General features: G+C 63.2%; 1 protein-coding gene across 7 annotated transcripts; it reads left to right on the top strand.

The window, feature by feature from the left end:
* The first annotated feature begins 170 nt into the window (after positions 1–170).
* Positions 171–26610, top strand: SLC29A1 (solute carrier family 29 member 1 (Augustine blood group)). 7 transcript variants are annotated; one of them, XM_080586187.1, is made up of 14 exons: positions 171–733; positions 4221–4330; positions 19982–20064; positions 20682–20763; positions 20967–21139; positions 21323–21462; positions 21665–21799; positions 21981–22078; positions 22445–22535; positions 22643–22734; positions 22869–22977; positions 23107–23192; positions 25264–25463; positions 25720–26610. In XM_080586187.1, the coding sequence occupies exons 3-14, from the start codon at positions 20036–20038 to the stop codon at positions 25829–25831; spliced, it is 1347 nt and encodes a 448-aa protein (XP_080442313.1). In that variant the 5' UTR covers positions 171–733; positions 4221–4330; positions 19982–20035; the 3' UTR covers positions 25832–26610. The 7 variants fall into 7 exon arrangements, with proteins under 7 accessions (XP_080442313.1, XP_080442311.1, XP_080442314.1 ...); XM_080586185.1 differs by lacking the exons at positions 171–733; positions 4221–4330 and adding an exon at positions 8466–8587; XM_080586188.1 differs by lacking the exons at positions 171–733; positions 4221–4330 and adding an exon at positions 13270–13696.
* The last annotated feature ends 954 nt before the right edge of the window (positions 26611–27564 follow it).

The raw sequence follows: 27564 nt of genomic DNA, 5'->3' as shown, positions 1-27564 counted from the left end.
CTCCAGCACCGCCGCTCGGCCCGTGCACACTGCCTTAATGGGAAGAGAGGAGCGGGGCGGCTCGCTCGGGACTGGGGGGGATGCCCTGGGATGGGGCCAGCCCCGGCCGTGCTGCGAGGAGGCACTTGCAGCCCCGGCCCTGCGCAGCAGCCGCTCGGTCAGGAGCCGCCAGCTCATTCCTGAGCTGCTCAGGGGCCCGGCGGAGGGGCAGCGGGGCTGGGGCCGCACGGAGGGCTCGTCCCCCCTCACTGCTTGGGGTGCGTGACACCCGGAGCCACCGACCTGCCCACAGTGTCCCACGGTGGCCCAAGTCCAGCACGGCGGCGTGAGACGAGACGTGTAAAACGGAGCAGGGACGGGGGCACCTTGTGACCCCAGGCAGAGCCCACGGCACACTCCCCGTGCAGCGGGGTGTCGCAGGAGGGCACCGTCCCCTGCACCCGCGCTGCAGGAGGGCGCCTTCCCCTCACCCTCTCCCCCTCCTTGCCCTGGCGCCGGGCCCCGCTGACGAATCCCGCTGGCGGTCTCGATGGCAGGCGCCGCTTCCCCCCGCTAATCCCCGCGTGCACGCAGCCTCCACCTGCTGAGCCAGCGGGAGCCCCACGGAGCCGCTCGCAGCCAGCGCCTGGCTGAGGAGCTCGTGGCACGGTGAGGGCTCAGCAGCCCCCGTCCTCCCTCCACCGGAGGATCCCTGGCACTGGGCAAGGCGGCAGCGGGGAGCTGAGCCCTGGAGGTAACGGGCAGGGTGGCGAGAGGGAAAGGCGCTGGCTTGGGGGGCTGGATGGGGAGGGGACGTGGCTCTGAGAAGCCACCACAAGGACCCGCGTGCAAGGTCACCCCGCAGCCGGGGGCCTGTGCCGAGCCTTGTCACCCACCGCCCCGTCCCTCTGCCTCGGGGCTGAACGGGGATCTGGGCATCTGGTGACAAGGACGATCCGGCTCCCGGCCATGCTGCGGCCGGAAGGGAAAGGGCCGGGGGGAGCAGGGTCTGCAGGGCGATGCCTATAGGGCAGGGCCCCCCCCTTCACAAGGACTTTGTCCCCAGGAGGGCACGGGGCATCCCCGCGCGGGGGGCCGAGGGCTGTCCTGCAGCCGGGTGTCCTTGGTGCGGCAGGCAGAGCGCTAGGACCTGGGGAGAGGCAGGCAGGCAGCGCTGGCAGCTCTCCCCCTGAGCAGTGCGGGATCCGGGCTTGTCAGCCGGCAGCACCGCGGGCACGCAGCCCGCCAGTGGCCCTGCGGACATCGGAAACAACAAAAAAAAATAAATAAAAAAAAATTACAACAACATGTAAGCGTGCGTGGCCGTGCCCCGGGCTGGCACCGTGTGCCGCAGACGGCCGCCGCGGAGCTGCAGGCGCTGTAACTAGGGCACGGGGCTGAGCGGCGGTGCCGTGGGACACAGCAGGTCAGAGCTGGGGCACGGGGACACCGGCAGCGGTGGCTTTGCTCTGTGTGCTGTCCCACAACGGGGCAGGGGTTGGGGTGCCGTGGGGGTGGCAGGTGGTCCGGTGGGTTTTTTGGCCCCGGTGCGCTCGCCCCCACGCTCCCGGCTGTACTGGGGTGGTGCCTTGTGTTCCTGTAAGGTCCTTGGGGCGCCTGCAGCGCAGGGGACACCACCGGGGAGCCCTCGCTCTGCGCCTCCCCGTCGGGGTTTCTTCCCCAGCGCTGCCCAAACCTCGCAAGCCCTTTGTCCCCGGAGCCAGGCTCTCTCCCGTGACCCTTCCGAGCTGCAGGCTGACCGCTGGGAGCTCGCCCTCGGCCCTCGCTCCGCTCCCTCCCCAGCTCCTTCCTCCCCCAGGCGCCGTCCCCGTGCTGCCCTCGGCGTGATTCGGCCGGGACGCGGTGGCCCCGGCTGCCCCCCGGCTTGTTTGCAGGATCCTGACCCCGCGCGCGGGGCGCGGAGGCCAGGGCAGGGTCCGCAGCCTGGCCCTCGCCCCCACGCTACCTCTCAGCGTGGCGGCACCGTGCCGCCATCCCGGCCACAACCCCACACGGGGGACGCGGGTCGGGCTGGGCAGCCCTGGCTTCGGCCCACCGAGCTGCTCCGGCGGGGGGGGGGGGGCTCGTCGGCTTCTCCGGGAGCTCTGCCTGGTTTTTTGGGGGGGGCTCCCATCACCTCCATAACCACATCCATAATGCACCCATCCCGGCTGAGAGTAGCACCCCAAAATCTTGAGGGGGTCCCAGCTTTGGGTTCTCGCCAAGCCCCCAAAAGGCTGCTCCAACCCCCCTCCACCCCCCCCCAAAACACACGGCCCCCCCAGCAGCCCCGAGGCGCCGGGGACGGGCGCGCCGCCGGCCGCGGCCAGCAGAGGGGAGCACCGGGCCGCGCTGCCCCTGCGATGAGTTTGTCGGTGCTTTGGCACGGCTCCGGGGCCCCTCCCGGCGCAGCGGGCTCAGCCCCAGCCCACCCGAAACCCGGGGAGAAGCAGGCGGTGCCCCTGAGGAAGCCCCCCCCCTCTCCACGTCTGCACCCCAAAGCCCGGTGGCACCCCCAAGGATTTCCTTTCCCCTGTTTTTTGTTTTTTTTAGCACATCCCCTGCCCATGGGCGTACCTAGGAGGGCAGGTGCTCACTTGGGATGCACCCGATGTGGGGCTCAGGCTTTTTTCCCCCTCTCCTGGGCAGTCAGCGCGCTCGGCGGCCAGCCTTAGGTTCGGCCTGCCCTTCTGGCAATGTCTCATCATCGCGCCCCGTTGGTTGGCCTTGGGGCCACATTGTGGCTCGGGAACGCAAGCAAACCCGGCTGGCAGGGAGGGGAAATAATGAGCGGCTTGTGGTGCTGGGAGCTGTGGAAAAGGTCCCTCCTGGATGCCTCCCCGGGAGATGTTTGGGAGCATTCAGCCACAGCTCCACTGCTGAATCGCCCGAAGGGGAAAGCATGACAGGACAGGCTCCGCTCTCCAAACAGGATTTAGTCAGCCGTGCCAGGCGTTTACACAGAGCCGAATTCCTCCACGCCAGCCAGCGGCTGGCGGGCTGGGCGCGGATTTGGGCAGGCACCGCCGTGAAAGCTCCTGGGGCTGCGTGCGGAGCCCTCCTCTGCCCGTGGCCACATGCCGTGGTCCCCGTGGTGCCATCCCCACGGTCCCCGTGGTGACATCCCTACGGTCCCCATGGTGGGTGGCAGCTTCTGGCCGCGGTGGCGCTCCCCAGGAGCCATGCAGGGCTCTGCCCGCTGGTGTCAGGACGCCTTGGGAAGGCTGGTGGGGAGGTATGGCTGCAGGACATCCCTGCTGTCGGGGCTTTGGGCAGGGAGGGGACGACACGGCAGCAGCCCTCCCTTCTCCCTGGCACGATACCCCTTTCCCAGCTTCCCTGGCGCATTTTATGAGCGCGGCCGGGTGCCAGCTGGCTCCTTGGTGGGACGCTGGGGCTGCCGGCCGAGGGGCTGGATGCCCTCCCTCACACTGCCTCAAGGAGCCGGGTGCCCTTGTGGATTTGTGTGGCTCCCTCGGCCCACGCTGCCACCAGAGCCAGCTCCCTCCTCCGCCAAGGACCCCTGGGGCGAGAAGCGTGGTCCCTCGGACAAGGGACCGGGCACTCTGCTGGCCCATGCCCTGGGGCTGCGATTTCCAGATGCCTCGGAGCAGCCAGGGGAGGCCCCCAGCCCACCCCGGTGCCTCCTGCAGGACTGGGAGCCCACACCACGTGTCATGAGTTCCCCCAGGTCTCAGCCTGGCCCCTTGCAGGCAGAAGCAGCCCGTGGTGGGGGTGAGGACAGCACTGCACCGGCAGTCTGGTGGCTGCTGCTGTCACTCAGTAACCAGCTGCCCTGCAGCTCCGCGCCAGTAGCTGTCATTAGGCAGTTAAGTGCTGGTCAGAGGAGCAAAGGGGCAGCTGGAGCTGAGCAGGGGGAGCAGGGGCAGGGAAAGGGAGGCAGAAGAATGGGGACGGAGGAACTGCTGCAGAAAGGACCGTGTCCAGGAGGCAGCAGGGGTGGGAGACCCTCAGCAGTGGCTTTGGCAGAAGGGTTTGTGCCCCCCAGCCCGCACCCGAGGGCTGCCAAGGGGAGCACCAGCGCCAGGTCCCAAAGATGCTGCTGTGCCCATGAGCACCTGGCCCTGCTTTCCCTTGGGATGATGGAGGGAACGGGAGGCCTGAGAGCACCCGGGCCCCTTGCTGAGCTGGTGGACAATGGGTTTTGTTCCTGCTTGCTGAGCTGGAAAGGCACCCACGGCCCCATTTCCACCGCGAGCAGCCTGGCTTTATCCTGGCAGGTCTGGCCGTGGGAGGACGCAGAGGGACGGCGGCGTGCCGGCGGTGTGCGCGGCCCCCTGCGAGCGGTGACAGGCACGGCCGGAGCTCCGGGGAGCATCACAGCACACAGGTGAGCGTCTCCTCCTGCCCCAAATCACAGAGCAGGCACCCCCGGGGTCACCGCTGGGAGCCCTGTGAGCCATGGTGGGAGAGCCCTGTCCCCAAATGGGGCTGGCAGCAGCTCCCGGGGACTGCAGCAAGAGGCTGAGGACCACTGTTGACCATCAAAGCATCCGGGACTGCTGCAGCCTCATTACAACTGGCTCTCCAGGAGCCTGTTGGTTTTTCCCCCGAGGCCATTGACCACGAGGTCCAGCATCTTCTGTGTTTCCCTCCACATGACTGATTAAAACGCTCCTTCTCCTGCCTTGCCCCGGGGCCTGTCCCCTGGCCGTAACCCCCGGGTGCGCCAGCAGGATGAGAGCCGGTTTCCCCCAGCCCTGCCGGGGGGTGAGCAGAGCAAACCAGCTCCGCACGTGCCCGGGGAGAGCAAGAGCTCCGCGCGGCGACACGCATGCCTGTGTTTTATAGCCCTGCCTTTCCGCGCACAGGTGCTGCAGGTGGCTGGGGCCGCCCTCGCTCCTGCAAAAAGCCCTCGGCAGGAGGGGTGCTCCAGCAGCACCGCGCCCGCAGGCCTCGCACCAGGCACCATCCGGGCACCCTACGGGCACAGCACCCCGCGTGCCAGCCCCCTGCTATTCCCCAGGCCTGAGGCACGGCCCCATTTTGGGCACAGAGGCTGATGCTTGGCTTGGATTTGGGATGGCAAGCGCGGATTTGGAACGGGTTGGTGCGCAGGCCCATGTCCTCACGGTGCCTCGGCTCCCTCCGTCTGCAGCACAGGCAAATGAGGGGAAAAGGAAAATCTCGTTCCGGAGGAGGAAGGCTTGTGGGTTAATTACCGTACGGTTGCAAAGTGCTTGCAAATCTCCGAGGGAAGCGTTTGCCGTGGGTGCCAAGTGTGAAGGATTCTTGAAACGCTGAGCGCATACAAATATTAACTGGCTCCTCAGGCTCTAAAACTCAAACATTGCCCAAGAGGTACAGAAAATATTTCTTCAGATTATTCCCACTGCCTGGAATAAATCTCACGTTTTGCTCTTGCTTTTAAAATCAGCCGCTTGTTTGCCTTCCCCTTTTGGATTTAGTCGCTTTAGTGGATGCGGGGAATTGTTACAAGGGAAAAAAAAAAAAACAAAAAAACAGCTTTTGTGAAATGTTTGGCAGTGAGCGTATCTGAAAGGGGAACACTTCTGTTTGTTCTGCCTGTTAAAAACTGGTTAACTAGGTTGGAGTACAGCCTACAAATCGGGCTCCAGGTGACGGCTTTGGCTTGCCTGTGGCACACATTGGAGGTTTCGGAAGGAAAAACTCAACCAGCCTCTCCGGCAGGCCCCGTTGATGGGTCTCCCAGCATTATATAAGGGAGAGACTTTGCTGGCTGCCTTCCTCCGGGAAAGTACAAGCCTGCCTTCTCCCTGTGCTCCGGGGAGCGAAGCAAGCTGCCAGCAGCAGCGGCGTACTTTGGCAGCACGCTGCTGCTTCCCGACGAGGAGGGTGGGAGAGCAGCAAGCCCCCGGGCTCGCTCCGGGCTGGCTTTTCCTCGTGCGCGGGGGAGAAATCCCGCTCCGCGTGTCGTGACGGTGTGGGGCGGTGGCAGTCCCGGTGCCAGCTGTTTCCAGTTCGGGGCAGAAGAGGTTTCCGGAGCTGTTTGCTTCTTCTGGGAGGACTTGTTGTTGTGTTCGCAGGAACGAGCTTGATAACACGCGAGCCACTGGGGAGCAGAGGGCTCGGCAAAGGCCGTGCGCCTGGCCCGGATTAAGCAAGGCAGCTCGGCCCTCCAGCTGGGGCGCGTATTTGTTTGCGGGGGGTTGCGCCAGCTGTGAGCAGCTGAAGTGTTGGCTTAGTGCTCGCCTCCACCACCTGCCCGGTTCTGCCCAGAGGCCACGTGCTGGTATCGGCACCGCTGCTGCAGGCGGGGGCTGAAGCACCCCTCCTGAGATGGGAAATGGGGTGAAACCCCAAAGCTGGCTTGTAAGGGTGATGTTTCACAGCCCTGAGCCGCTCTCACGTCCAAGCACCGTGCCTTGCTCGCCCCGGGCCACCTGCTTGCCCACGGGAGGACACCTCTAGACCTGGTCCTGCAAAGCGGTGCTGGCTGGGTGAGGATCTGTGTGCCGAGAAGCAGCCAGGCGGCGGCTGCCTTCCTCCCCGTGCCCCCCCCGGGCACCCTGTCTGCCTCCCGTCTGCCTGCGGTCACCGATGGCTGCGCTCGGTGCTAATGGGTTTTATAGCCCATGTCTCCACCGAGAGAGACGGCTCTATGTAGCCGTGCCAATTCCAGTCCTTGGGAGTGTCGTTAGGAGCAGAGTTGTGAATTAGGCAACATTTAATCCGGTATGTTGGCGATGGTAAGTGCTGTGTACCCTGCTGCTGAAAGCCCGGGGTGAGGCAGCAGCTACACCCACCTGCTCCTCAAGTGGAGGCTTACTGGAAAATCGAGTAGGAAGGAGATGTTGTGGTGGTTTTCCTCCCGACGGGGTCCGGGTCTCTTAATGGTGCTGAGAACTTGCTACCGGCTCCTGGAAGCCCAGAGGTGGCTCGAGCAGGTGCCGGTGCTCCGCACCACGCACCAACGAGTCCCTGGGGGATTGGTTCCCGTAGCGTTTAGCTAAAATTGGAGCTTGTAAATAACAGTAACATCTTAACGATGCTCGAATGTTAGCTTGTGCTGCTGAGCTGCGAGTGTGACCTCTCGAGGGGAAATGCAGGGCCCGAGCCAACGTGGCACCAAGGTCCCCGCGTCTCCCACGGGAGCTCGTAAGGCTCCGTAGGCGGCAGCGCGGCCGATCTCACAGCTAGAGGGGTGATTTTAGACATCCCAAAGCAGGCGATGCTGCAGCCTTCCACTTGGTTTTCTGTTTTTCCCTTCCCTATGTATTTTGAGGTGATCTTGGCTGGTGTTTTTCCCTTAGTGGGGGAAGGAAGGGAAGGGAGAGGAGGACTTTGCCTGCGTTGCAGCTCACCCGGAGCAAGACCTTCCAGACCGGAGATGTTTAGGGAAAGTAGGCCGGGGAAAGGCAGGCCCCTGGGCTTGGATCCGTCACTGCCTGCGAGACACAGCAGGAGCTTAATTGGAGACGGGAGCTTTTAAATTTAATTTGACCCGATATGAATCTTACACTTAGTGCAACAGCCTCCTGTCTTGTTATCCAGCAACGCTTTCTGCTGCTCGCTCCGTGCGCTCAGGGCTGCCTGCGGGCAGAGCCCAGGAGCACGGGATCGCAGTAAATGGGTTCTGCCGGCACCAGCAGAGCTCCTGCAGCGCTGGTGCCGCCGAGCGGGGCGGCGGAGAGGCCACTTCACCAGGGTGACACGCTGCTGCGCTTTGGAAAGTGCCGGTGGCTGTCTCTCCCGCGTCACGGCTGCCTTTTTTTCCGGCTTTGTAGACTGTTTGCTTACACGTAGAAGTTTGCAGTTCGGATGCGAAATAAAAGCTGGGCCTTTGGACCTGTTTCTGCAGGAGAGGCGTGTTGTAGAGCATCTTGCGAGAGTCAGTGAGGATGGGGATCTGCATGAGCACCTGGGGTTGTTTAGCTTCCAATTTTCATTTCTAACCCAACTGATGGCTGTCCGCAGAGTTTCCCAGTTTTCATTTCTAACCCAAATGATCTGCAGAGTTTCCCAGGGAAGTTTGTCAGTGCAGGAAACACTCGAGCAGCCCAAATAAGGGGTACGTTTACAAGCTGCGGTCACCTCCCGGGGCTGCGACGTAGAGGTGAAGAGATCCAGCAGGGAGGGTGGCGTGTTTGACCCAGCAGCCAGGCAGAAAGGATCCCTGCAGCTGCCCAGCTACGAGCCCGGGTTAGCGCGCACACCCCGTCGCCGTGGGACAAAGTACCCTCAGCGCTGGCGTACCTTGGCACTTAAGCAAAACAACAAGTAGGCGTTGAATGCCAGCTATCTATCCCGATCGATTAACGTGAGCTGTTAAAAAAAAAAAAAAGAAAAAAAACACCACCACACCTCCTGGAGCCGGTGCGAGCGCGGAAAGGGCCCGGAGCCTCCCGCTGCTCGCCCTTTGGCCACCGGGCGCCCCGCATCCCGGGGAGCCGGGGAGGGGGGGACACACCACGGATCTTTTCGCCCCCCCGGGGCTGCGGGACACGGCTCCCCCCCCCCCCCCCCGTGTGCCCCCCCCCCCAGCCGTGGGGCGGAGCGGGAGGCGGGCCCGGGGCGGTGCGGAGCGGAGCGGAGCGGCTCGGCGGGGAGCGGGGCGGCGCGGGGTGCTGCGGCGGGGCCCGGCCCGGAGCGGGGGGAGCCGCAGGTGGGTGCGGGTTCGGGGGGGGGGGTGGGCTCGGGGACCCCCGTGGCCGTGGGTGCCGCGGTGGCCGTGGGAAGGAGGGGACCCCCCCCCGGGGCGTGGGGACCGCGTGGCGCCTGGTGGCAGCGCCCAGCCCGGCCCTCCCGGGGCTGGAGGCGGCAAAAGGAAGAGGCGGCAAAAACGACTTGGGGGGGTGGGGGGGGGCGGCTTGCGAGCGGCTGGGGGGGCCGGGGAGCGCGGGGGGGCGGCGGCGGAGGGCTCCCTGTCGGGGGGATGCGTCCCTGCGTTCCCCCCAGCGCTGCCGGGGCCACGCGTGGGGCGCGGAGCTGCCCCCCGTGGGGATGCTGCGCCCCCCCCCCCCCACCCCGGGTGCTGCTTTGCTCTCGGTGTTTTCCGCCCTCCCGCGGCAGCCCCGAGCCCCTTCCCCTAACGTATTTCAGGAGTGCGAGCCGGCGCGTGGTTTGGGGGGGCCACGAACCCGGTTCCCGGCCGCGGGTGGGTGGGGTGCGGGGTTTCCCCGGGGCGATGCGTGGGCCCCCCAGCGCTGCGACCATCCGTCCGCGCCTCGCACGGCGGCGCAGGAAGGCGTGCGGGCTGAGCCCCACGTGCCAGCCGGCCCCACGTGCCGCCGGGTCCCCTCGGGTCCCCTCGGCTGGTGGCCCCCCGCCAGGAGCCCCCCCGGCCGTGGTGGTGGCGGGTCCCGCACGGGGAAACGCTCCCGACTGGCTGTGGGACGCGGCGGCAGGTTTCAACAAGTGTTTTTCTGTTCCTGAGCAGGTCGGGCCGCGTTAGCAGAGTCTGGCGCGGGCAGGAGCACGGGGGGCTCGGCGTGGAGCCCTTTCGCGCCGTCCTCCCCAGCCCTGTAGCTAAGCCCGAGCCTCTCGCCCCTGCTACGCGCTGAGGCTGGCCAGGCTGACGCCGCATCTGCCTCGGAGACGGGCTGTCGGCTCGTGGGAAGGCGGCGGTGGCCAAGCCCTGGGGCTGTGGGATCTCGGACAAGCGAGCCTGTATCCTTCAGCCCAGCAGATTCCCCAGGGCTGTGGGCAGCGGGAGGAATTCGTGCAGCTGTCGGCCACAGCTGGATGCGCTTCCTCGCTGCTCCAGAGCAGGAAGCGGCTCGGCTGCCCCACGGTTGCCTGTTGCGAGCCGACACAATTGAGGAGACTTCTGTGGATGCCGACATGGGAAATCCCACTCTCCTCTTGCACCCCGTCCCGGCTTGGCGGCATCGTTTCCGCTCCCCAGCCCCTGCGAGCTGCTCCCTCGGGCCTGCCCTCGCTACAGAGCTCTCTCGGGGCACGGCTGCGCGGGGATGCTTTTTTCTTGGGTTGGTCTCAGGTCTGAGGGGTGGCTGGTGCCGAGTCAGTGCGATGTGGACACCACGCTCGTGCCCTGCTGAGCTCTCCTGCCCCCACCGTTGCCTTTTGCTCCCAGGAAGGACAGGTAGGTTTGTTCTCGGCTCCCTGAGACTGCGTTTGTGGAGCAGAGGAGCTTTCATGTGGCTCCAAGGGCTGTGGCATAGGCCCCAGAAGGTGACTTGCAGAGTGGCTGCCCCCCGGGCCAGTGCAGATGAGAGGCAGGGGCTGTGCCAGGTACCTGGAGTGAGGAGGAGGAGAGCAGAGGATGAAGATGTCAACCTCAGCCTGGCCCAGCAATCGTGGCCCTGGCACACAGGGCAGTAGGGCACCTCCGTGCTGCACTTGTCCCTCCTGAAGGTGCATAGTTCATTTCACCATAATGGCATCCCTGCACTCATTATCTTGGGGTGAGATGTCCTTAATGAGTCCCGTCCTCTTTGAAGTTGAGCCATGGGCTTTGTCCTTGTCCCGTGATGACCGGTCTCCCTCCTTGTTGTGGCCAGGGAGGAAGCCGGGGTGCGGAGGACGAGGCACCCGTTGGCCTGGCACAGCACCCTCCTTGCTTTGCCCTGCTCCTCTCAGCTCCCCAGGCAGAGGCAGAGCTGGGTCCAGCCTGCAGCCGTCTGGGGAGGTGCCGAGCCTGGAAGGCAGCGAGCACCTCCTCTGCTTTCGCCAGGAGTCCTTGGGAGTTGTTAAGGAAACTGCGAAATTCTTATCAGCCAGCAGAGCACTGTTTGCCTATGTTAGCAGCTCAGTACTGACCCCGAACTGCAAACTCCATGAATCTTCCCCCCAGCACCGAGCTTTTCCCCTGTCAACATAGATAGCACTAGTGCGTGCAGGGCAGCGAGGAACCGCAAGCTCTCATGGTCATGCCCATGCTAATCAGTGTCCCCATGCCTTTTACTCACCTGCCGGCGAGCTCAGGCACAAAGCTCCCCGAGGAGCGCGCTGCAGGCTTTTGCAGTTGAGCAGGAGCCAGGGTTTTAATGGGCAAGGTTTGGTTAAGCAGAAGGCAAAAAGTAAGAGGGTCCCTGTTCCCGTGGGAGGAGTGTAGCTGCTGTGTGAGGGTAGTGCTGGCCTTGCCCAGCTTCATTTGGGATGCGGATGGTGTGCAGGACGTCACTCTTGGTGACATTTTGGTCCTACTCTGGCTTGGAGCAGGCTTTTCCCTGGTTTCGCCACTCCCTGAGGAAGCAGAGGCTCAAAGCACTGGGTGCTGCGGCCAGCAGTGGCACAAATCGGTGAGCCTGGTGCTCTGCGTGCAGTGCTCGAGGCTGTTTGTCAGCCTTTTAGCTAAGCTGTGGGTGCACACAGCCGGGCTTTGCCTCCAGGAGAGCTGCTTTCTTTGAGGCAGATGGGGAGCAGAGACTTTGTGTCTGCCTGCTGGGTGACGGAGAGGCAGCCAGCAGGAAATCAGGCTGATTGCCGCAGCCTTGCCTTCTTCCCAGCAGTGCCAGGGGGGATTTATTTTAGTTCATTTCCTTTAGGACTTGTCAGATGGGAAAGCACCTCACTGTGAAATTTCCAGCGCCTCCGTCGACAGCTGGCAATTTGCTGAGCGAGCAGCCCCGGGAGCTGCAGAGGGAGGCACGTGGGGGACACGGCTGGGTCAGAGCAGCAGGAGCAGAGGGGCGTGCAGGGCTCTGGGGCATGCAGCCCACCTTAAAGTTTGCTTGTGGGATACCCCCGGAGCTTGGGGCCGAAGGGGCGGCCGGCATGGTGTGGCTGTGCCCTTCCAAGCCGTTGGGATCCGCAGGTGTTGCGGTTGAGGATGTTGCGTTGGCTCGATCCTTGCGCCATCCTGTGACAACAGCGGCATTCTCCATTAACCATGGGCGGCAGGCCGTGCCAGCAGCGCTCAAATTGCAATGCAGCCAAGCGATTAAGAAGCAATCCGCCCTCCCCTGCAGCTTCTCCTTCCCGTCTTCACACCTGCTCCTCGTGGCGGCACGAGGCCGGGGCGACCGCGCGCCGAGCCACATCAGGAGCCGATCTGCCGGCACGCTGCCGGACAGGGCTGCTACCTGGGGCAGCAGGAACGGGGTGCCAGGGCGATGTGGGGCAGGAAGACACAGATCCTATCGCAAAACCCCAAGATAGATAGGGCTGTGCCTCGCACAGCAGCTCTTACCATTGCCCTCCGTCATCCACAGTGAATAAGAGCTTTCCACGAGAAACAAACCCCAGCACCACAAAGTGCCTGGCTACTTATAAACAAGGACAGGTCGTCTGCCACCTGCTGTCCCTCTCGTCCTTTGGGGTGTCGTGAAGCCATCGCTTCAGCAGGGTTCGGCCAGTGGGCTGCCTGTCCCGCAGCCGGGCTGTTTGCCGTGCGTCAGCACAGGCCAGTGTGAGGGCGGGAGGTTTATCCTCTGACTTATTCCCTCCAAAGGATGCGTCTTGAGCCAGCGACGCTCACTCTGGCTGCACACGCACCCTTGTTTTTGTGGGGACGGCCGTGGCAGAAATGCCCTGTCTCCTGTGGCAGAGCCGCCATGTCCCCATCCATCACAAAATGGCCGCAGCCAGCGGCTGAGGCGGGTTCAGGATGTGTGAGGCACTGTTGCCATCCTTGGCAGGCCCGGCAGCTGGCAGCGGCGCCGTGTGGGATGTGGCAGCTGCCAAAACCCGCTTTCCTGCCCGGCATCCCATTTCCCAGCAGGGCCGTGCGTGTTTCATGTCGAAAGCAGCGGTCAGCCAGGGCCTGTGTTCCCGAGCCGGCCTGTGGGCACCCAAAATAGCCCGTGTATTTCTGTCCCGTGGTGAGGGAGGAAGCTGCTCTGTCCCAGTGCCCTGGGGCCACCCATGGGCGGGTGGCCTCCTGTGGTCCTGCTCGTGTCCCCCTTGCTGTCCCCTGAGCCCTGTCCCTCTGAAGTGCCCTGCGGCTGCCCGGGGTGCAGCCGAGTGATGCCGTATGCATGGACAGGGGTTCCTCAGGCCCAAGCGTGAGCCACGGGGCAGCTGCCGGAGCAGAAGAGGTGTGCCCAGCCGTGCCCCTGGGCTCTCACCAGGGCTCTGCCCCCCCGGTGTCCCCATGGCCGTGTGGGAGCCAGAGGTGGCCCTGCCTGCCACGGGGGTGCGGGACAGCCCTGGCCTTGTGGGGTGGCACGGCTGGGCTTGCTCTGCCCTCCCCGCATGGCCGTCCTGGTATGCGGTGGCCTGGGCTCCCAGATGATTTTTGCATTAATGGTGTCCTGCCCCTTCTCCCCATAGGGTTTTCTTGACGCGGGAGCGGAAACCTGGCTTCCTCCCATTGTGCCTCTTCCTGCTGTGGCCCCTGGGACGACCCCTTTCCCCCAGTATCTTGGCTTGTTGTCTCTTCCTTCTCCCCGTGTCCCCGCTTCTGAGCAGGGCCAGGGTGACACCCTTTGCCCCATCGTGGTGTGTTGGGGTGGAGGGGAGGCCTGTGCCCGAGGTGGTGGCGCCTGAGCAGCCAGCTCGCTGCAGGAGCCCCTACCAATCCCTGTCTCCGCAGACAGGCTCCCAAGGGCAGCTTATCTCTGTCCCTCCGATGCTGGCTCTATCTGGGGAACTCCTTCTCCCTGCACAGCAGTGATGGCCCCCCCCGACTGCTGCCCTCTCCGGGCACCATATCTCCTCTCCCACCCCCAAACCGGCGGCCTCGGAGCCAACGACGGCTCAGATACTTGCGGGGCTTTACCACCAAGGCGGTGCTGCCCCCAGAGCCCCGGCTGCCCTGTGTGGCCCGAAGCGACCAGGACCCGGGGGCTGGGACCACCCTGCCCTTCTGGTAAGCTTCTTGCCGTGACCTTAAAACGCCTGCCCTGGGCAATGAGGGGAATGGCCACTGGCTTTGGGGTGCAGCGTTTGCTGGGATGCTGAGCAGCAGCACCCGTCTCTGCTGCATGGGGCTGTGTGGGTGCCTGGAGGGGTTTTTCTGGCTGGGGACCCGACACTGGGGCACTCGCTGCATCTGTGGGGCTTCCCTCCTGCTGCTTGGCTTTTCTTGCTCTCTGTATTTTGCCAGCTCTAATGGAGGTCTAGAAACCCGCTCAGCATCCAAGGTGGGGACCCATGGCCTTGGGGTGGGGGAGCTCAGCGTTGGGGAAGAGTCCCAGCAGGGGCAGTTTTAGGGCTGGCTGTGCCCCATCACTGCCACTCTCCGTCACAGGAAGCCCTTCAGGGGCAGCCCGTGCCCTGCGTGTTGGGGAGCTGTGGCCTGGGGGAGGAATTTGTGGGCAGCAATGACCACGCTTGGTGTCAGCGCGGTGCAGCCAGGAGCTGCTGCTTAAGGCACAGCGAGCGACCTGACGCCGGGCACGTAAAAGGGGCATAATTGCCAGGTGCAGGACAGCGCGTGGCTTGCTTGTCAAATTAAGAACATAAATGGAGGGCGTGAGAAGAGCCTTTCCGGATTAATTTAGACACCCGGGTGGCTCGACCTGCCGGGGGCCCCCGGGGAGCCTCTCGTGGCTCCTTGAACCCTCCAGATAAGGGACTTTGCAGCTGGCTGGTGTGCGTGGTTCAAAACACGCTGCAGGGCTGGACGCTCCCCCTTTGCCTCCCCGCGCCACCCGGCAGCCGAGATAAGGGCCGGGGCGGCTACCGGCAGCGGGGACATCCCCGGTGTCTCCTGCTCGGCGCAGAGCCTGTGGGGCAGCTGTGGGAATCCCGTGTAAGTGCTGCAAGCCAACGGAGTGGGGCTCAGCGTCTACCTTTCCTTTTCTCAGTGAATGGGTAGCAAGGCGAAGCAGGACGCAGGCCAGAAATGGTGCTCCGGGAGGTGTCGAGGAGGTGTAATCGCTGCACACTGTGCAGAAACCCGTGTGGGGTGAGGGTGCCTGAACGGGGTGTCTTTCAGGAGTATTTTCCGCCTGCCAGCGCCTCGCGATGCGAAGGGCAGCAAGGCGATGGGGAGGCCGAAATGCCTCGCCGAGCTCCTTCCTCCAGGTGCAAGGGCAGAGCAGCGATGGGGGAGCGGAGGCTGCAGTGAGCTGGTTTGCATATAGAGGCAGGGCTCAGAAAGGAGAACAACAAGTACAATAGGAAGTGTTACCAGCTCGCTGGTGGAAACAAGCTCGTAAAGCACACCGGGAGTAGAAAGCCAGCCACGGGCTGTTGGGGAGGATCAGAGGAGAGGCTGCAGAAGTAAAGGCAAACAAAGCATTTGCCTCTGCTCTCCAGGAGAGCCTGAGCAGTTGCTTCCACGCTGCGTCCTTCTGTCAGGGGGCTCAGCATCCGAGGAGCCCGGAGGAAGGCTCATAAAACAGACAAAGCAAACGTTGGTAACGTTCACCGACAGGAAAGGGAGGATGAAACAGCCAACCCTTGTGTGCGACGTGCGCTCACTCATTCACTACTGCTCCGGCCCTCAGAGACCGGGAAGGGGGAAGATGTGACGCTGATTTCTAAGAAGGGCTGGGGGGAACTTGGGGGAAAAGCTGGCTGGTAAAGCTGCTGTGCGTACCGCCCGCCTGCACCGGGACCGTAGAGGCCAGCTGAGCCTGCGGGCACGTGGTGGGGAGCTGCCGGGTGCCGAGGTTCCTGCGCGGGCACCCTGGGCCCCCAAGCTGGGCGAGTGCTTCGGAGGGAGTTCGGGCTCGTGGTGGCCGCATGGCTTTCCAAAACGCATTCAACAAGGTCTTTTAGCCCAGTTTTTAAGGAAGGTGGCTGGGCAAGAGGGAAGGTCCTTGCGTGGCTGGGTAATTGGTTCAAAAACAGGAAGCAGGGCGTAGGAGTAAGTGGTCAGTTTCTGCAGTGGAAGGAGATCGCTGCGTTGAGCTCCATGCTTTTTCAACACTGTCATGAGTGACCTGGAAAAGGGAATGAGCAATGAGCTGACAGAGTTCGCCTGATGCTATCGAATTACTCAGGTTCATGAGGACGAATGCCAGCTACAAAGAGCACAGAAGAGCATTGCAACACCAGGCAGCAGGCAGATGAAATTCAGTTTAGATAAATATCAAGTGATACACAAGGGGAAATAATAGTCCCAAATCTGCAAAGGAGATTACACACTGAGCTGGCCACTCACAGCAAGACCTGGGGCTATTGCAGATAGCTCAGTGTGCAGCCAGAGTCATTGAGTGCATCAAATCATTAAGAAAGAGCCTTTGTCACTCTTTGCAAGCGACAAAGGAGCACCAAGGCAGGAAAGCCTCATGCCATTGTTCAGATCCGTGGCTCATCCACTTGTAATGTGGCCCCCTCATCTCAGAAAGGGTTTGGGAGAACGGGGAAGGATTTGGAGAAAAGCAAAGAGGAGGATCAAAGGCGCAGAGCTGTTTCTGTATGACTAAGTGAGCTAGAATTTTTCTGTTTGGAAAACATGATCTAGGGTGGCTAGGATCCACGCCTGGAAAGTCATGGCTGGCACGAGAAGGGGTCTAAAGTGTGTCCAGGCCTTGAGTCCGAGGGCGAGGGAGCCTTGGCGGAGCCGCCTTGGAGGTGCCGCGCGGCGGAGGAGTTCCTTGCTGCGGGACACTGCCCTCACTCAAAGGGCTTTTGAGTTGCAGGGGAAGTGGAAAATTTCACAAAGCGAAACCCGCTGTGGGTTACAAAACACATAACAAGGCTATCTGACTGAGGGGCAGCATTGCTTGGAGGCTGAGAGAGCAGTCACGGAGCTGCTATCCCTGCTTGTGCTGTTCTCATGCGTTCCTGGCGTTGACTTTTGCCCTCTCGGAGACCACATCCCAAGCTGGCCGGGCTCCGTGTTGACCCGGGGCGCCTGCCCTGCTTTTGCGAGGCCTCGCGTTCGTCCCGGCGCCGCAGCGAGGTGCGCAGCCACGCACACTCACGCCTCTTGCAAAATGCACCAGGCGTGCTCGCGGCTGAAGGCGGAGGCGCGTGGGACATAAATGACTGCAAACGGAGGGACCGGCCTTGCAGCCTGCTTCCCGGCACCGTGGCACGGCCGGAGCGAGGTAGGGGCACCCCCTGCGTGCGGGTGGCCTGGCCGGAGATGAGATCTCGAGGCGTCTCCCATCCTCCAGCCGAGCCACCGGGGTTTCATGTGGCTTGGTTTCATGGGACCTCCGTGCCCGCAGGTAAACCCCGGCGGCCCCAGCTCAGCCTTCCTGCCGGCGCAGGGGGGAGAGGACGGAAGCAGGGAACAGGGCGATGCCTGGGGAGGCAGCTGGCCCTGCCCCGTCTTGGCTGCGCTGGCAGGAAGTGCTGACCTTATCCCTGCAAAGCGATCCGGCGCGGCCGGCGGCAGGAGGATGCCAAGGTGCTCGCCGCAGTGCCTGCCAGCAGCCCCTTGGCTAGGGACAGCAAGGGTGGCATGAAGGGCTTTTCTTTAAAGGGCTGGCGTTTCGGGGCGAGGCTCAGAGCATCCCCATCCATCACCCCGAAATTGCTCCGCGGAGTCGGGCGCGCTCTTTGCTCGCTGTTGGCGAAGGTGGCAGGAGCTGAAGGAAAGGCGGTGTGTGGGAAGGGAGGGGTGAGGAAGCCTCCAAAGTGGGTGACAAACTGCCGCCTGCAGGCGTGGCGGTCCTGCAGTGCCAGTTTTTCTGCAGAGCTTGGGCGTTTAAGTCACATCCCTGCCCTGGGCTGCCAGGCTTGGCCCAACACAATAGGTGTCGCCCAGCGTGTGCCTAAGCCTTTGTGCCGAGCAAATGGGCAATTAAAATTGTGCTCTCTCTCGTTTGCATGCGGTCAAAGGGGATAACTTCCTGCTTGCTAAGCCCATCCTACTCCTCATCCTGCTCCTTCCGTGCTTCAAAGGAGATGGGATGGCCAGGAGCAAGATGGAAGTCCTTACTCCGAGGCCCCGCATCACCCGCCTTGTCCCGTGCCCTCCGTCACAGCTGGTGGTCGCGGTGAGGTCCTCAGGAGGCGGCAGAGGTTGGAGCTGCACTGGGCTCCATCCCTGGTCTGTTACTGTCGGGTCGCTCTCAATCTGTTGTAGGATTGCTCTCGCTGGGTCGGAGCGTGGTTGCCACCTGTTGCTTGTGTTGGTTTGACCTCCTCTGTTTACTGTAGGGTTGTTTGTAAGAGTTGGCAGCTGGATGCGTTTCCTGCCGTAATGAGCACTGACCCGTGCGCCCCTTGGCAGCAACCGGCTCTTTGTGGAAAAAATTAGAAGGCACTTAGCAAAGTGAGACAGAAAACAAACAGAGCAGGCAGGAGGCTGCGGCCGGGCATCACCCGCTGAGGTCAGGCTCCTGACGCAGGGATGCTGGCGCTCCGCGGACGGAAGCAGGAGGTGTCGGGGAAGGCAGCGTCACAGAAGCGCCCCCAAAACCCCGCTCCCGTCCCCCCTGCATCCTCCCTGCCGCTGGCAGCCCCGCGCCGCCTCGTGCACGATGCCCTTTGCCTGCTGCCTTCTCCTGGGCAGCGGGACCCGGGCCGCCTGCCAGCCCTGGTACCCGACACCTCCTCCGCGGGTGCCACCGGAGCCACATGGCCCCGTCCCCGTGACCTGAGCCGGGGCTGACGCTCGCCCCCAGCAGCAGGGGGGGCACGTGCCGCCCTCAAATACGCTGGACCCGGGGGTAGGATCAGCGTCTGGGGTCTGCCCTGGCTCTGTCCTCCCCAGGTACGCGCGTGTCGTCGGTCCCTTCCCCGGCTTCTCGGGACACTGGTGTGACCCGAGGGAAGCTGGTGGGGGGTGGTCTGGGAGCAGAGCCGGGGGTTTGGCTGGGTAAGGGGTGGCTCGTGAGGGCTTGCTGGGGACCTGCAGCGTGAGCTGGGGCTCTCCTGCCTGGTTTTTGGGGACGACCAGCGGCCTCGGCGGTGTTTCTGCATGTGGGGGGTAGCAGTCACGCTTGCAGGCACCCCCCCCCGCTAATCCGGTGCCAGGGCTCGGGGTGTCTCCTGCCTGCAGGGATGCTGGCAGGCTGCCACAGGGGGATTTTCGGGAGGGGATTTTCCTGTGTTTCCTCTGGAAGCCCTGGGACGGCTCACAGGGGCAAGGAGGGAGCTGTCATATCCTGAGCGGGAAGGCAGGGGGGCTTGCGGGCAGCTGGTGGGGCCCTAGGTCCCTCGTGGCACGGAGGTGCCGCACTTCTCCCTCGCCGCCTTTCTCTCCTGAGGCGAAGGGTGCGAGCCATGCCCAGAGGCGCCCCGTTGCCTTTAAGGCAGGCTGACCTTGCGCGGACTACAGATCCCGGCATGCTGCTTCCCGCCAGCCCCCTCGGCCGCCCTACCTGGCAGGCGGGCAGGGTGCTGCAGGCAGGCAGGGAGGGATGCTGCAGCCCGCGGCCGCGCAGGAGAGGAGGGAGGCGAGGCTGGGCGGCTGGCGGGGGGCATGGCCGGGGGGCCGCGGCGGGCTGAGCTCCGGGAGCCCCGCTGTGGATGGAGCGCCCTGGGAGAAGTGGCCGGGCCCCCCATGCACCGCCCCGCCTGGAAAAGGACCAGGCAGGCCTGCGGGTGATCCCTGTCTGCCCGAGGGAGAGGGAAGGGGGACAGGGGGCAGGGGATGGGGTCCGGTTTCCCCCTGCGGGGGAAGCGATGCAGGGTGGCGGCAGGGGCCGGACTCGCGGCGGCGGGCACTGGGGAGGGGAGGGCAGATGCCCTTGGCTTGCCCGGGAAAGGGCTGCGAGAGCCCTGGGGAAGAGGCAATCGGAAAAGGAAGGTTTGCGTGGCTGTGACCCGAGAGGCCACCGGGCGAAAGGTGGACGTGTCCTTTGTCCCTCCGGACCCCGAGCACTGGAAGGATGTGGGGAGGGCGGGGGGAGCGGCCGCAGGCCACTGCGCATATGCTTTGCTCGCAGCCTGGGGGTTGGGGGCAGAGCTGCAGGCTTGCAAATCCCTTCAGAGCCCGCAGTGGAGTGGCAGGCAGCTGGGGTGGAGCAGCGTGGGCATCTCCGGAGGGCAGGGCAGGTTTCCCCATGGGAGGACAGGCTGTGCCCCCCGAGCAGCAGCACAAAGCCCGGTGTCACAGCGCCTCGGCCACGGGCTCTGAGCCGCAGCTCTCCCACGCTGCCGAGCTGCGCTCCTGCCGTCTGCCGGCTCCGGGCAGTCCTGCGGAGGAGCGCTCGCCCAGCGGCGCAGCCCCGGGGTTAAAACCAGCGCCGTGAGGCCCCTGCCTGGCCTCACGGCCCCATAAAATCCTCTGTTTGCTTCCCAGACGGAGAGCCGCCACGAGACCTGCCGGGACCCGTGCTGACCGTCGCTGCGTAAGATGACAGCAAGAGACGGGCCACAGGATAGGTAACGCCGTGCGGGCGCGGGGGCACACGCAGGATACCAGGAGATCTGGGGGGGGCAGGGGGGCCAGCATGCAGGGGGAACCCCCGGTCCTGCCGTTTAGTGGGCTACAGAGCTGTAGGACACCAAAGGGCCCGTATGGGCTGGGCCCCTCGGGAATACTGCATCACTGACAGCCAGCAGCGGTTGTGGGAGAGGCTGGGAGCAGCAGGATCCGTCCCTGCCCGTGGAGTCCGCTCCCTGAGAGGCTCCATCAGTTTTTCCACAGAAAAAGGGCTGTAAACAGTCCCCGGTGCTGGGACACGGCCACGCTCTTCCCGGCTAGCGTGCCTCCCTCCCCGCTCTGGCAAGGGTCACTGCGCGTCCTCTGCCTGGAAGCCCTCCCACGGCCACGGCCACTCCGGGGAGCCCAGGCCAAAGACAGGGAAATAAGCGCCTCGTGCTCTCCTTCGCCACGAATCTCCTCTGCTTATTCAGAGCGCTGGTCCCACAGACGACACCGGGTTGTGAATTTCCTCCTCCTCCTCCTGGTGCTTCCCACAGTGGGTTCGGGGACAGCCAGAAGGGACGCCCGTCCCCTGCCCTGCGTCCTGCCCCACGCCTCTCCATCCCCTTTGCAGGTACAAGGTTGTCTGGCTGATCTTCTTCATCCTTGGCCTGGGAACGCTGCTGCCATGGAATTTCTTCATGACCGCCCGGGAGGTGAGGGCTTGCCGTGGCACTGACCGTCCCGTGCCACCTCTGGGGACCAGGCGGGAGGCAGAAGCGTGGGTGACCCGGGTGGGATGCGTGGCGCTGAGGCAACAGGAGGAGCCCTGGGCTGGGTGTGGGGCCGGAGGGGGGGACAAAGCTGGCCTGGGGAGGCCTCGCAGCACCTCATCTCCTCCCGGCTCCTTCCCCCGCAGTATTTCATCAGCCGCCTGGCGGACACCGAGAACATGAGCCACCTCGGGAACCAGACCGATGGGGCTGCCTTGTCCCACTCCTACCTGCAGTCCATGTTTGACAACTTCATGACTCTCTGCGCCATGGTGCCCCTCCTCGTCTTCACCTGCCTCAACTCCTTCATCCACCAGCGGTGAGCCCGGCCCCGTCCTTGCCCCTGCCAGCCCCCTCAAGGCTTGGCTCGACACCAAGCCAAACTGCTCGGCCCAAAGGCGAAACACCGGCCTCCCGTGCTGTGCTTCGGCTGGCACTCCCGTGGGAGAGCTTCCCGGGCCTCCAGGGGCTGGGCTTTCCTCACCGAGACCCTCTCTTGCAGGATTCCCCAGCAGGTCCGCATCCTGGGCAGCCTGGTGGCCATCGGGCTGGTGTTCTTAATCACCGCAATCATGGTGAAAGTCGCCATGGAGCCTCTTCCCTTCTTCGTCTTCACCATGATCAGCATCGTCTTCATCAACTGTGAGCGAGGCACCGGGGGGGACGAAGGGGGCACGGCCCCAGGGCTGGGACTGCCCTCTGTGGGAGGAGAGCATGAACCTCCAGGGAAGGGGAAGGATGGGGACCCTCCCTGGCCCCGTGGGGCCGGGGCACTGGCTCCCCACAGGGGCGCGGTGTGTCCTTGCCTTTGGTTTCTCATTTCTGCTCGTCTTTCCCCTCGCAGCCTTTGGCGCCATCCTCCAGAGCAGCCTCTTTGGCCTGGCAGGGCTCCTGCCCGCCAACTACACAGCTCCCATCATGAGCGGGCAGGGCCTGGCAGGCATCTTCGCTGCTTTGGCGATGATCTTCAGTATCGCCAGTGAGTAATCCCTACCCTGCGGGTCACGGGGCCTTCCCAGGGCGCTGCTGTCAGCAGGGGCTGCTGGGGTCACACCGGACCCGGCTGGGGTGGGAGGTGGTAGCACGGTCTCACTCCCCCCGCCCCTCCTCATCCTCTTCCTTTTCTCCCTGTCCCTTCCCTTCCCTTCCCGCGCTGCCAGTTGGCGCTCAGCAGCCGGAGAGCTTCATTGGTTACTTCACCACGGCATGCGCAGCGATCGTGCTGGCAATCTTCTCCTACATCTTCCTGCCTCGCACGGTAAGGCCTTGTCTTCTTGGTGGGGAAGAGCCTGGGGACACGGGACCTTTGCGCATCGCAGCACAAGGACCTTGGCCCGATAGCGCCCCAGCCTTGGCTCCTGCTAGCCTCCACCTCCTGGGTCAGGGCAGGACCTCCAGCGTCCCGAGGGAGCTCCCTGTGGTACTTCCCACCGCAGATGCCCGTGGTATCCCTGGGGCTGTGTGGAAATGAGCCCCTGGGTGGGCGGGAAAGTATCAGACACAAGAGGAAGAAAAACTTTGCCCATCTTGCATGATGTGCTGTTATCGCACGGCCCCAGGTGCCACTTCCCTGGCAGCCTTCTTTCTTTGCAAACAAGCGAGCTCTCTGGCTGTGTCCCTACAGGATTTCTTCCGGTACTACTCCATGAAGGACAAGACAGAGTACCACGTGTACAACGCAGAGCTGGAGACCAAGAGAGACCTGATTAAGAAAGGTGAGGGGCTGAGAAGAGGGAGAGGAAGAGCTGAAAGATGAGACAGGACTAAATCAGGTCTGTGCTTTGTGGGGTCTGCTATGCCCTATTTTTGTCTCTCCCTGCAGATGAGCTCAATGGGATGGAGCAGAATAACTCAAAGATCATCCCTGTCCACAGCCCTGACGAGAAGTCCTCGGTCATCTCCATTTTTAAGAAGGTCTGTGAGTTGCCAGCAGCCCCTGCCCTGCCCGTTGCGTCAGGAGGTGGACGCAGGGCATGGGAGAAGAGACCAGCCCTGCGCTGCTCTCTTGCCCCGTGTTTGGTAGCAGCCTCTTTCTTTCATCTCCCCAGCTCTGGCTCATGGCCGTGTCTGTCTGCTTAGTCTTCACCGTCACCATCGGGGTCTTCCCTTCCGTCACGGCGAAGGTGCACACCAGCCTCGGAGAGGGAAACGAATGGGGTAAGTGTGGCCAGGCGTGGAGGGCTAGGAGGAAACTGGCAACAAGCTAAATGGGAGGAAGGAAAGAGGGGCTTGGGAAGGAGGGCCCGGGGCGCCCTGGGCGCCATTGATCTGCTCCTCCTCCTGCAGGTCTCTACTTCATCCCTGTCTCCTGCTTCCTGATGTTTAACCTCTTCGACTGGGCAGGACGGAGCCTCACTGCCCTCTTCACATGGGTAAGCAAACGCCCGGGCGCTCTCCATCACCCCGTGGCCACAGCTCTCACAGGGGTTGTTGTCCATGGCCTGGAGGAGGAAGGAGGCGCAGAGCTGCCTCCTGCCCTGGCTTTAAGTCCCAAGCAGAGATTTATGGGTTAGAACCCAAAGCCACAGCGTTGTCCCGTCCTCCTCCCACCCCTTCTTTCAGTGTGGCTTGGATGAAGCTGTCTCCTCCGTTCCAGCCTCTTTGTAAACAACCCTTCACTCCAGCTATGCAAACAGCCAGGCAGGATGGCGGCAGTGGAAGAGGGTGAAAGGCAGGGCAGCCCAAAATAAAACCTCTGGCCCCCGCGCAGTACGCAGCTGCTTTAAAGAGCCCGGTCCTGGGAGCAGAGCGGGGCCGTGCAGGTCCCCCCCGAGCCCCGAGCCCCCTTGCTCTCATCTCCCCGTGCCTGGCTCAGAGCCGCCGGGGTTGAGCGGTGGGCGAGGAGGGGGGCTGCCCTGTCTGCGTCTCTTCCTGCCCCTTCACCCACCCCCCAAGCGCCGTTTCCCCTGCATTGTTCGGGCTGTTTGTTTGGAGAAGCTCCTCACAGCGGCACGCAGCGCGGGGTCTGTCCGGCCCTGGCTGCGCTGGGCTTCCCTGCAGCCCGGAGCCACTTCTCCCCGGCCACCGCCGCTGGCTGCCTTGGCCACGAGCTGCCTTGTCTGTGGCGGTGGGATGACCCAGCAGGAGACGTTTCCAAAACAGCGCCGTGTGGAAAGTCTGACTGCGTGTGGTTTTGGGCCTCGCTCCCCTGGTTGGGGCCCTCCTCTCTGCTCTGCAAACAAAACAGGCAGCTGCTCTTGCTGGTTTGCCCGCAGGCACAACGGTTGGCATCGCCTCCGCCACGTGCTCAGGAAGCTGAGCACCCTCGGCTACCTCCAGGGCAGACAGGGGTCTCCTCCCACCCCAGACTGTGAAGGCCTGTCCAGCTTTGCTCCCCCAGGACCTCTCTTAGGATCCGAGGCTGTAACTCGGTCCGTGCCTTTCCCAGCGCTGTCCGAAACGGTCCCAGCGTAATCCCTTTCCCATATTGCTGGATCTCACCCCGCTTGGCTGGGGGACAGCGTAGGAGGCTGGAGAGCTGGTTAAGGCCCAGTTTGCAGGCTCTGGGGTGCCAGAGGGGATTTACCTCAGCCGGCCTTGTCCTGTGCAGCGGTTTGCAGCGGGAGGAGGCTGCGTGTGCGTGCACGAGGCTGTCCTCACTGCCCCTTTTTCCAGAAAGGGCTTAGCAGTTGCTCACAAGCCCAGCTCAGTGTTTCGGCTCTCGTGCTGCCGGCCTCCAAGCCAGCTGGGACAGGACTTTCCAGGCGGTAGCCAGACCCAGTAGGACTGGTGGCCTGTCCATCTCTCCTCTGCACGCCGGCCTCCTCACCCTGTCACGGCAGAGCAGCAGCTAGCCAGGCTGACACAGCACGTCCCACCGAGGTGAACTCCGTCTCTGTGGGGGAAGTAGTGTTCCCCGGTCACAGCCCTGCTGACGAATCTGCAGCGGTCACTGCTGCTTTGGCCTCTTCCTTCTTTCGGGGACCAGAACGCGCCATCTGCAGTCACTCCCTCCCCTCAAGCTACATTCCCACAGCTGGAGGCCCCCAGAGCCTCTGGTGCTGCTGTGGGTCTGTGGCACTTGTCCGCTCCTTACCCTCTCTGCCCCCTGCTGCAGCTGATGCCTGTGGCAGCGGGAGCCTTCTTGTGAGCGACACGCTACCAAATACCACCAGGGCTGGGGATAAAGAGGGAGAAAAGCACCGCCAGCTTGAAATAGCAGTCACTGCTGCAGGGGCAGCCCTGAGAGCCGGGTGGTGCGTGCTAAGGACCACAGGCAGGAGCTGCGGGTCTGGGAGTCTTGTGCAGAGGGGCTCCAGAGCTGCCCTGCTGCGTCCCTTACACCAGCTGGTGATGCTGGGCTTCTTTGCAGCAGGAATAGTTGGCAGCTTTGCCCTCTGTGTGGCTCCTCCGCAGCCGCAGCGCAGCAGGGACAGCCTCTGTAGCCCTTGCTGCTGTGCCAGCCACCTCGGAGCTGCTCAGCGCCCTGCGTTTCTCCCCCAGCCCGGGAAGGACAGCTACCTCCTGCCAGCGATGGTGATCCTCCGCGTCATCTTTATCCCCCTTTTCATGCTGTGCAACGTGCAGCCCCGGGACTACCTGCCTGTCGTTTTCTCTCATGACGCCTGGTACATCATCTTCATGATCTTCTTCTCCATCTCCAACGGCTACCTGGCCAGCCTCTGCATGTGCTTCGGGCCCAAGTGAGTACAGGCTGGGGACGAGGGAAGAGCTGGTTACAGCTGCGGGTGCCCAATGCGCTCTGCCTCTCTCTCCTCCGAGCCCGGGGTTTGGAGGCAGGTGCTTGGAGCGAGGTGGGGTTTGTTCTTGGTGGCCTCCTGCCATGGAGGAACACAGCCTCTGCCTCCTCGGTGGCCTCCTCTTGCTTCTCAGCAGAGCTGATGCCAGGGCACGGGGCGTGTGTCCTGGGAAGGGGTCCGACACCTGTTTCTCCCCTAGGAAAGTGCTCGCCCACGAAGCGGAGACAGCTGGAGCAGTCATGGCGTTCTTCCTGGCGCTGGGCTTGGCCCTAGGAGCCTCCATCTCCTTCCTGTTCCAAATTCTCGTCTAGCAGAGGCACCCAGAGGGTGCAGGGACACCGAGATGGCTCCGCATCCTCCTCCGAGGCCCTGGACACCTCAGCGCTGTGGGGAGATAACACCTCACGCCTGCCCCTGCCAACTCACACTGCCATGGCAGATGTTACACCCAGGGACGGTTCCACTCCTCCAGGGTTGGCCTGGCTCCTGCCACGCTTGGCCTTGTGATGCCTTCAGGCCTATGTGCCTTCGCCTTCCCCGTGCTGTGTGTAAGACTCCTGGGACCTCGCCGAGGTCCAGCCGCCTCCCGTGCTGCGTAACTCCCCCAGCTCAAGGCCAAAAACCATGCTAAACCTCCTCATCTCTGACAGGCAGAGTCGAAGGCTAGCATCCAGTATTATTTCCCCTCTTGCCCCCATCCCTAAGGCCTCTAGTGGCTTGCTCCTCTCTCCTTCCAGCGTGCCTGGAAGCATCCCATGCCACGCATCATCTCCTACCAGGGAGAACTGGGGCAGCAGGAGCTCCAGCCACCCCCAGTAGCTCAAGGGACACCCGTGTGGTGTGACCGAGGGCCAACACCATGACTCAGTCTCCACGCTTCGCTTTCTCTCTCTCTCCTTGCCTTCGTTCCCTCCCCACAGATCCTGCTGTTATTTCCTTTCCGCCTCCCACCCGTGTACCAAACAGGAGGTCCCACCTGCAAACAGGAGAGGGGGCAGCTCCCCCCCAGCTCCCCGCCTGCCTCTCCCCTCCCGTGTCTCTCTCAATGTACCTGTACATTGCCCATTTTCTATAAAAAGACTAAAACCTGTGTCCGTCTCTATCACCGCAGGGGCTTCCTCGTAGCATTCTCCTTGAGAAACTGGCTGCTCGGGGCTTGGACTGGCGTACGCTTCGCTGGGTTAGAAACTGGCTGGATGGCCGGGCCCAAAGAGTTGTGGTGAATGGAGTCAAATCTGGTTGGAGGCCGGTCACTAGTGGTGTCCCCCAGGGCTCAGTGCTGGGGCCGGCCCTCTTCAATATCTTTATTGATGATCTGGATGAGGGCGTCCAGTGCACCCTCAGTAAGTTTGCAGATGACACCAAGTTAGGTGCGTGTGTCGATCTGCTCGAGGGCAGGAAGGCTCTGCAGGAGGATCTGGATAGGCTGGAGCGATGGGCTGAGGTCAACTGTATGAAGTTCAACAAGGCCAAGTGCCGGGTCCTGCAGCTGGGGCGCAACAACACCAAGCAGAGCTACAGGCTGGGAGATGAGTGGTTGGAAAGCTGCCTGGCCGAGAGGGACCTGGGAGTACTGGTTGATAGTCGGCTGAATATGAGCCAGCAGTGTGCCCAGGTGGCCAAGAAGGCCAACAGCATCCTGGCCTGTATAAGAAGCAGTGTGGCCAGCAGGTCTAGGGAAGTGATTGTGCCCCTGTACTCGGCTCTGGTGAGGCCGCACCTCGAGTACTGTGTTCAGTTTTGGGCCCCTCGCTACAAGAAGGACATGGACGTGCTCGAGAGAGTCCAGAGAAGGGCAACGAGGCTGGTGAGGGGTCTGGAGAACAAGTCTTACGAGGAGCGGCTGAGGGAGCTGGGCTTGTTCAGCCTGGAGAAGAGGAGGCTCAGGGGAGACCTCATCGCTCTCTACAGGTACCTTAAAGGAGGCTGTAGAGAGGTGGGGGTTGGTCTGTTCTCCTACGTGCCTGGTGACAGGACGAGGGGGAAAGGGGGAAAGTTGCGACAGGGGAGGTTTAGGTTGGGTATTAGGAAGAACTTCTTTACT

This window comes from Anser brachyrhynchus, assembly GCF_964034855.1.
Source record: "Anser brachyrhynchus genome assembly, chromosome: 3".
Classification (NCBI taxonomy): Eukaryota; Metazoa; Chordata; class Aves; order Anseriformes; family Anatidae; genus Anser; species Anser brachyrhynchus.
Note: the sequence above shows the minus strand (reverse complement) of the source record. Positions and strands in the feature narration are given on the sequence as shown.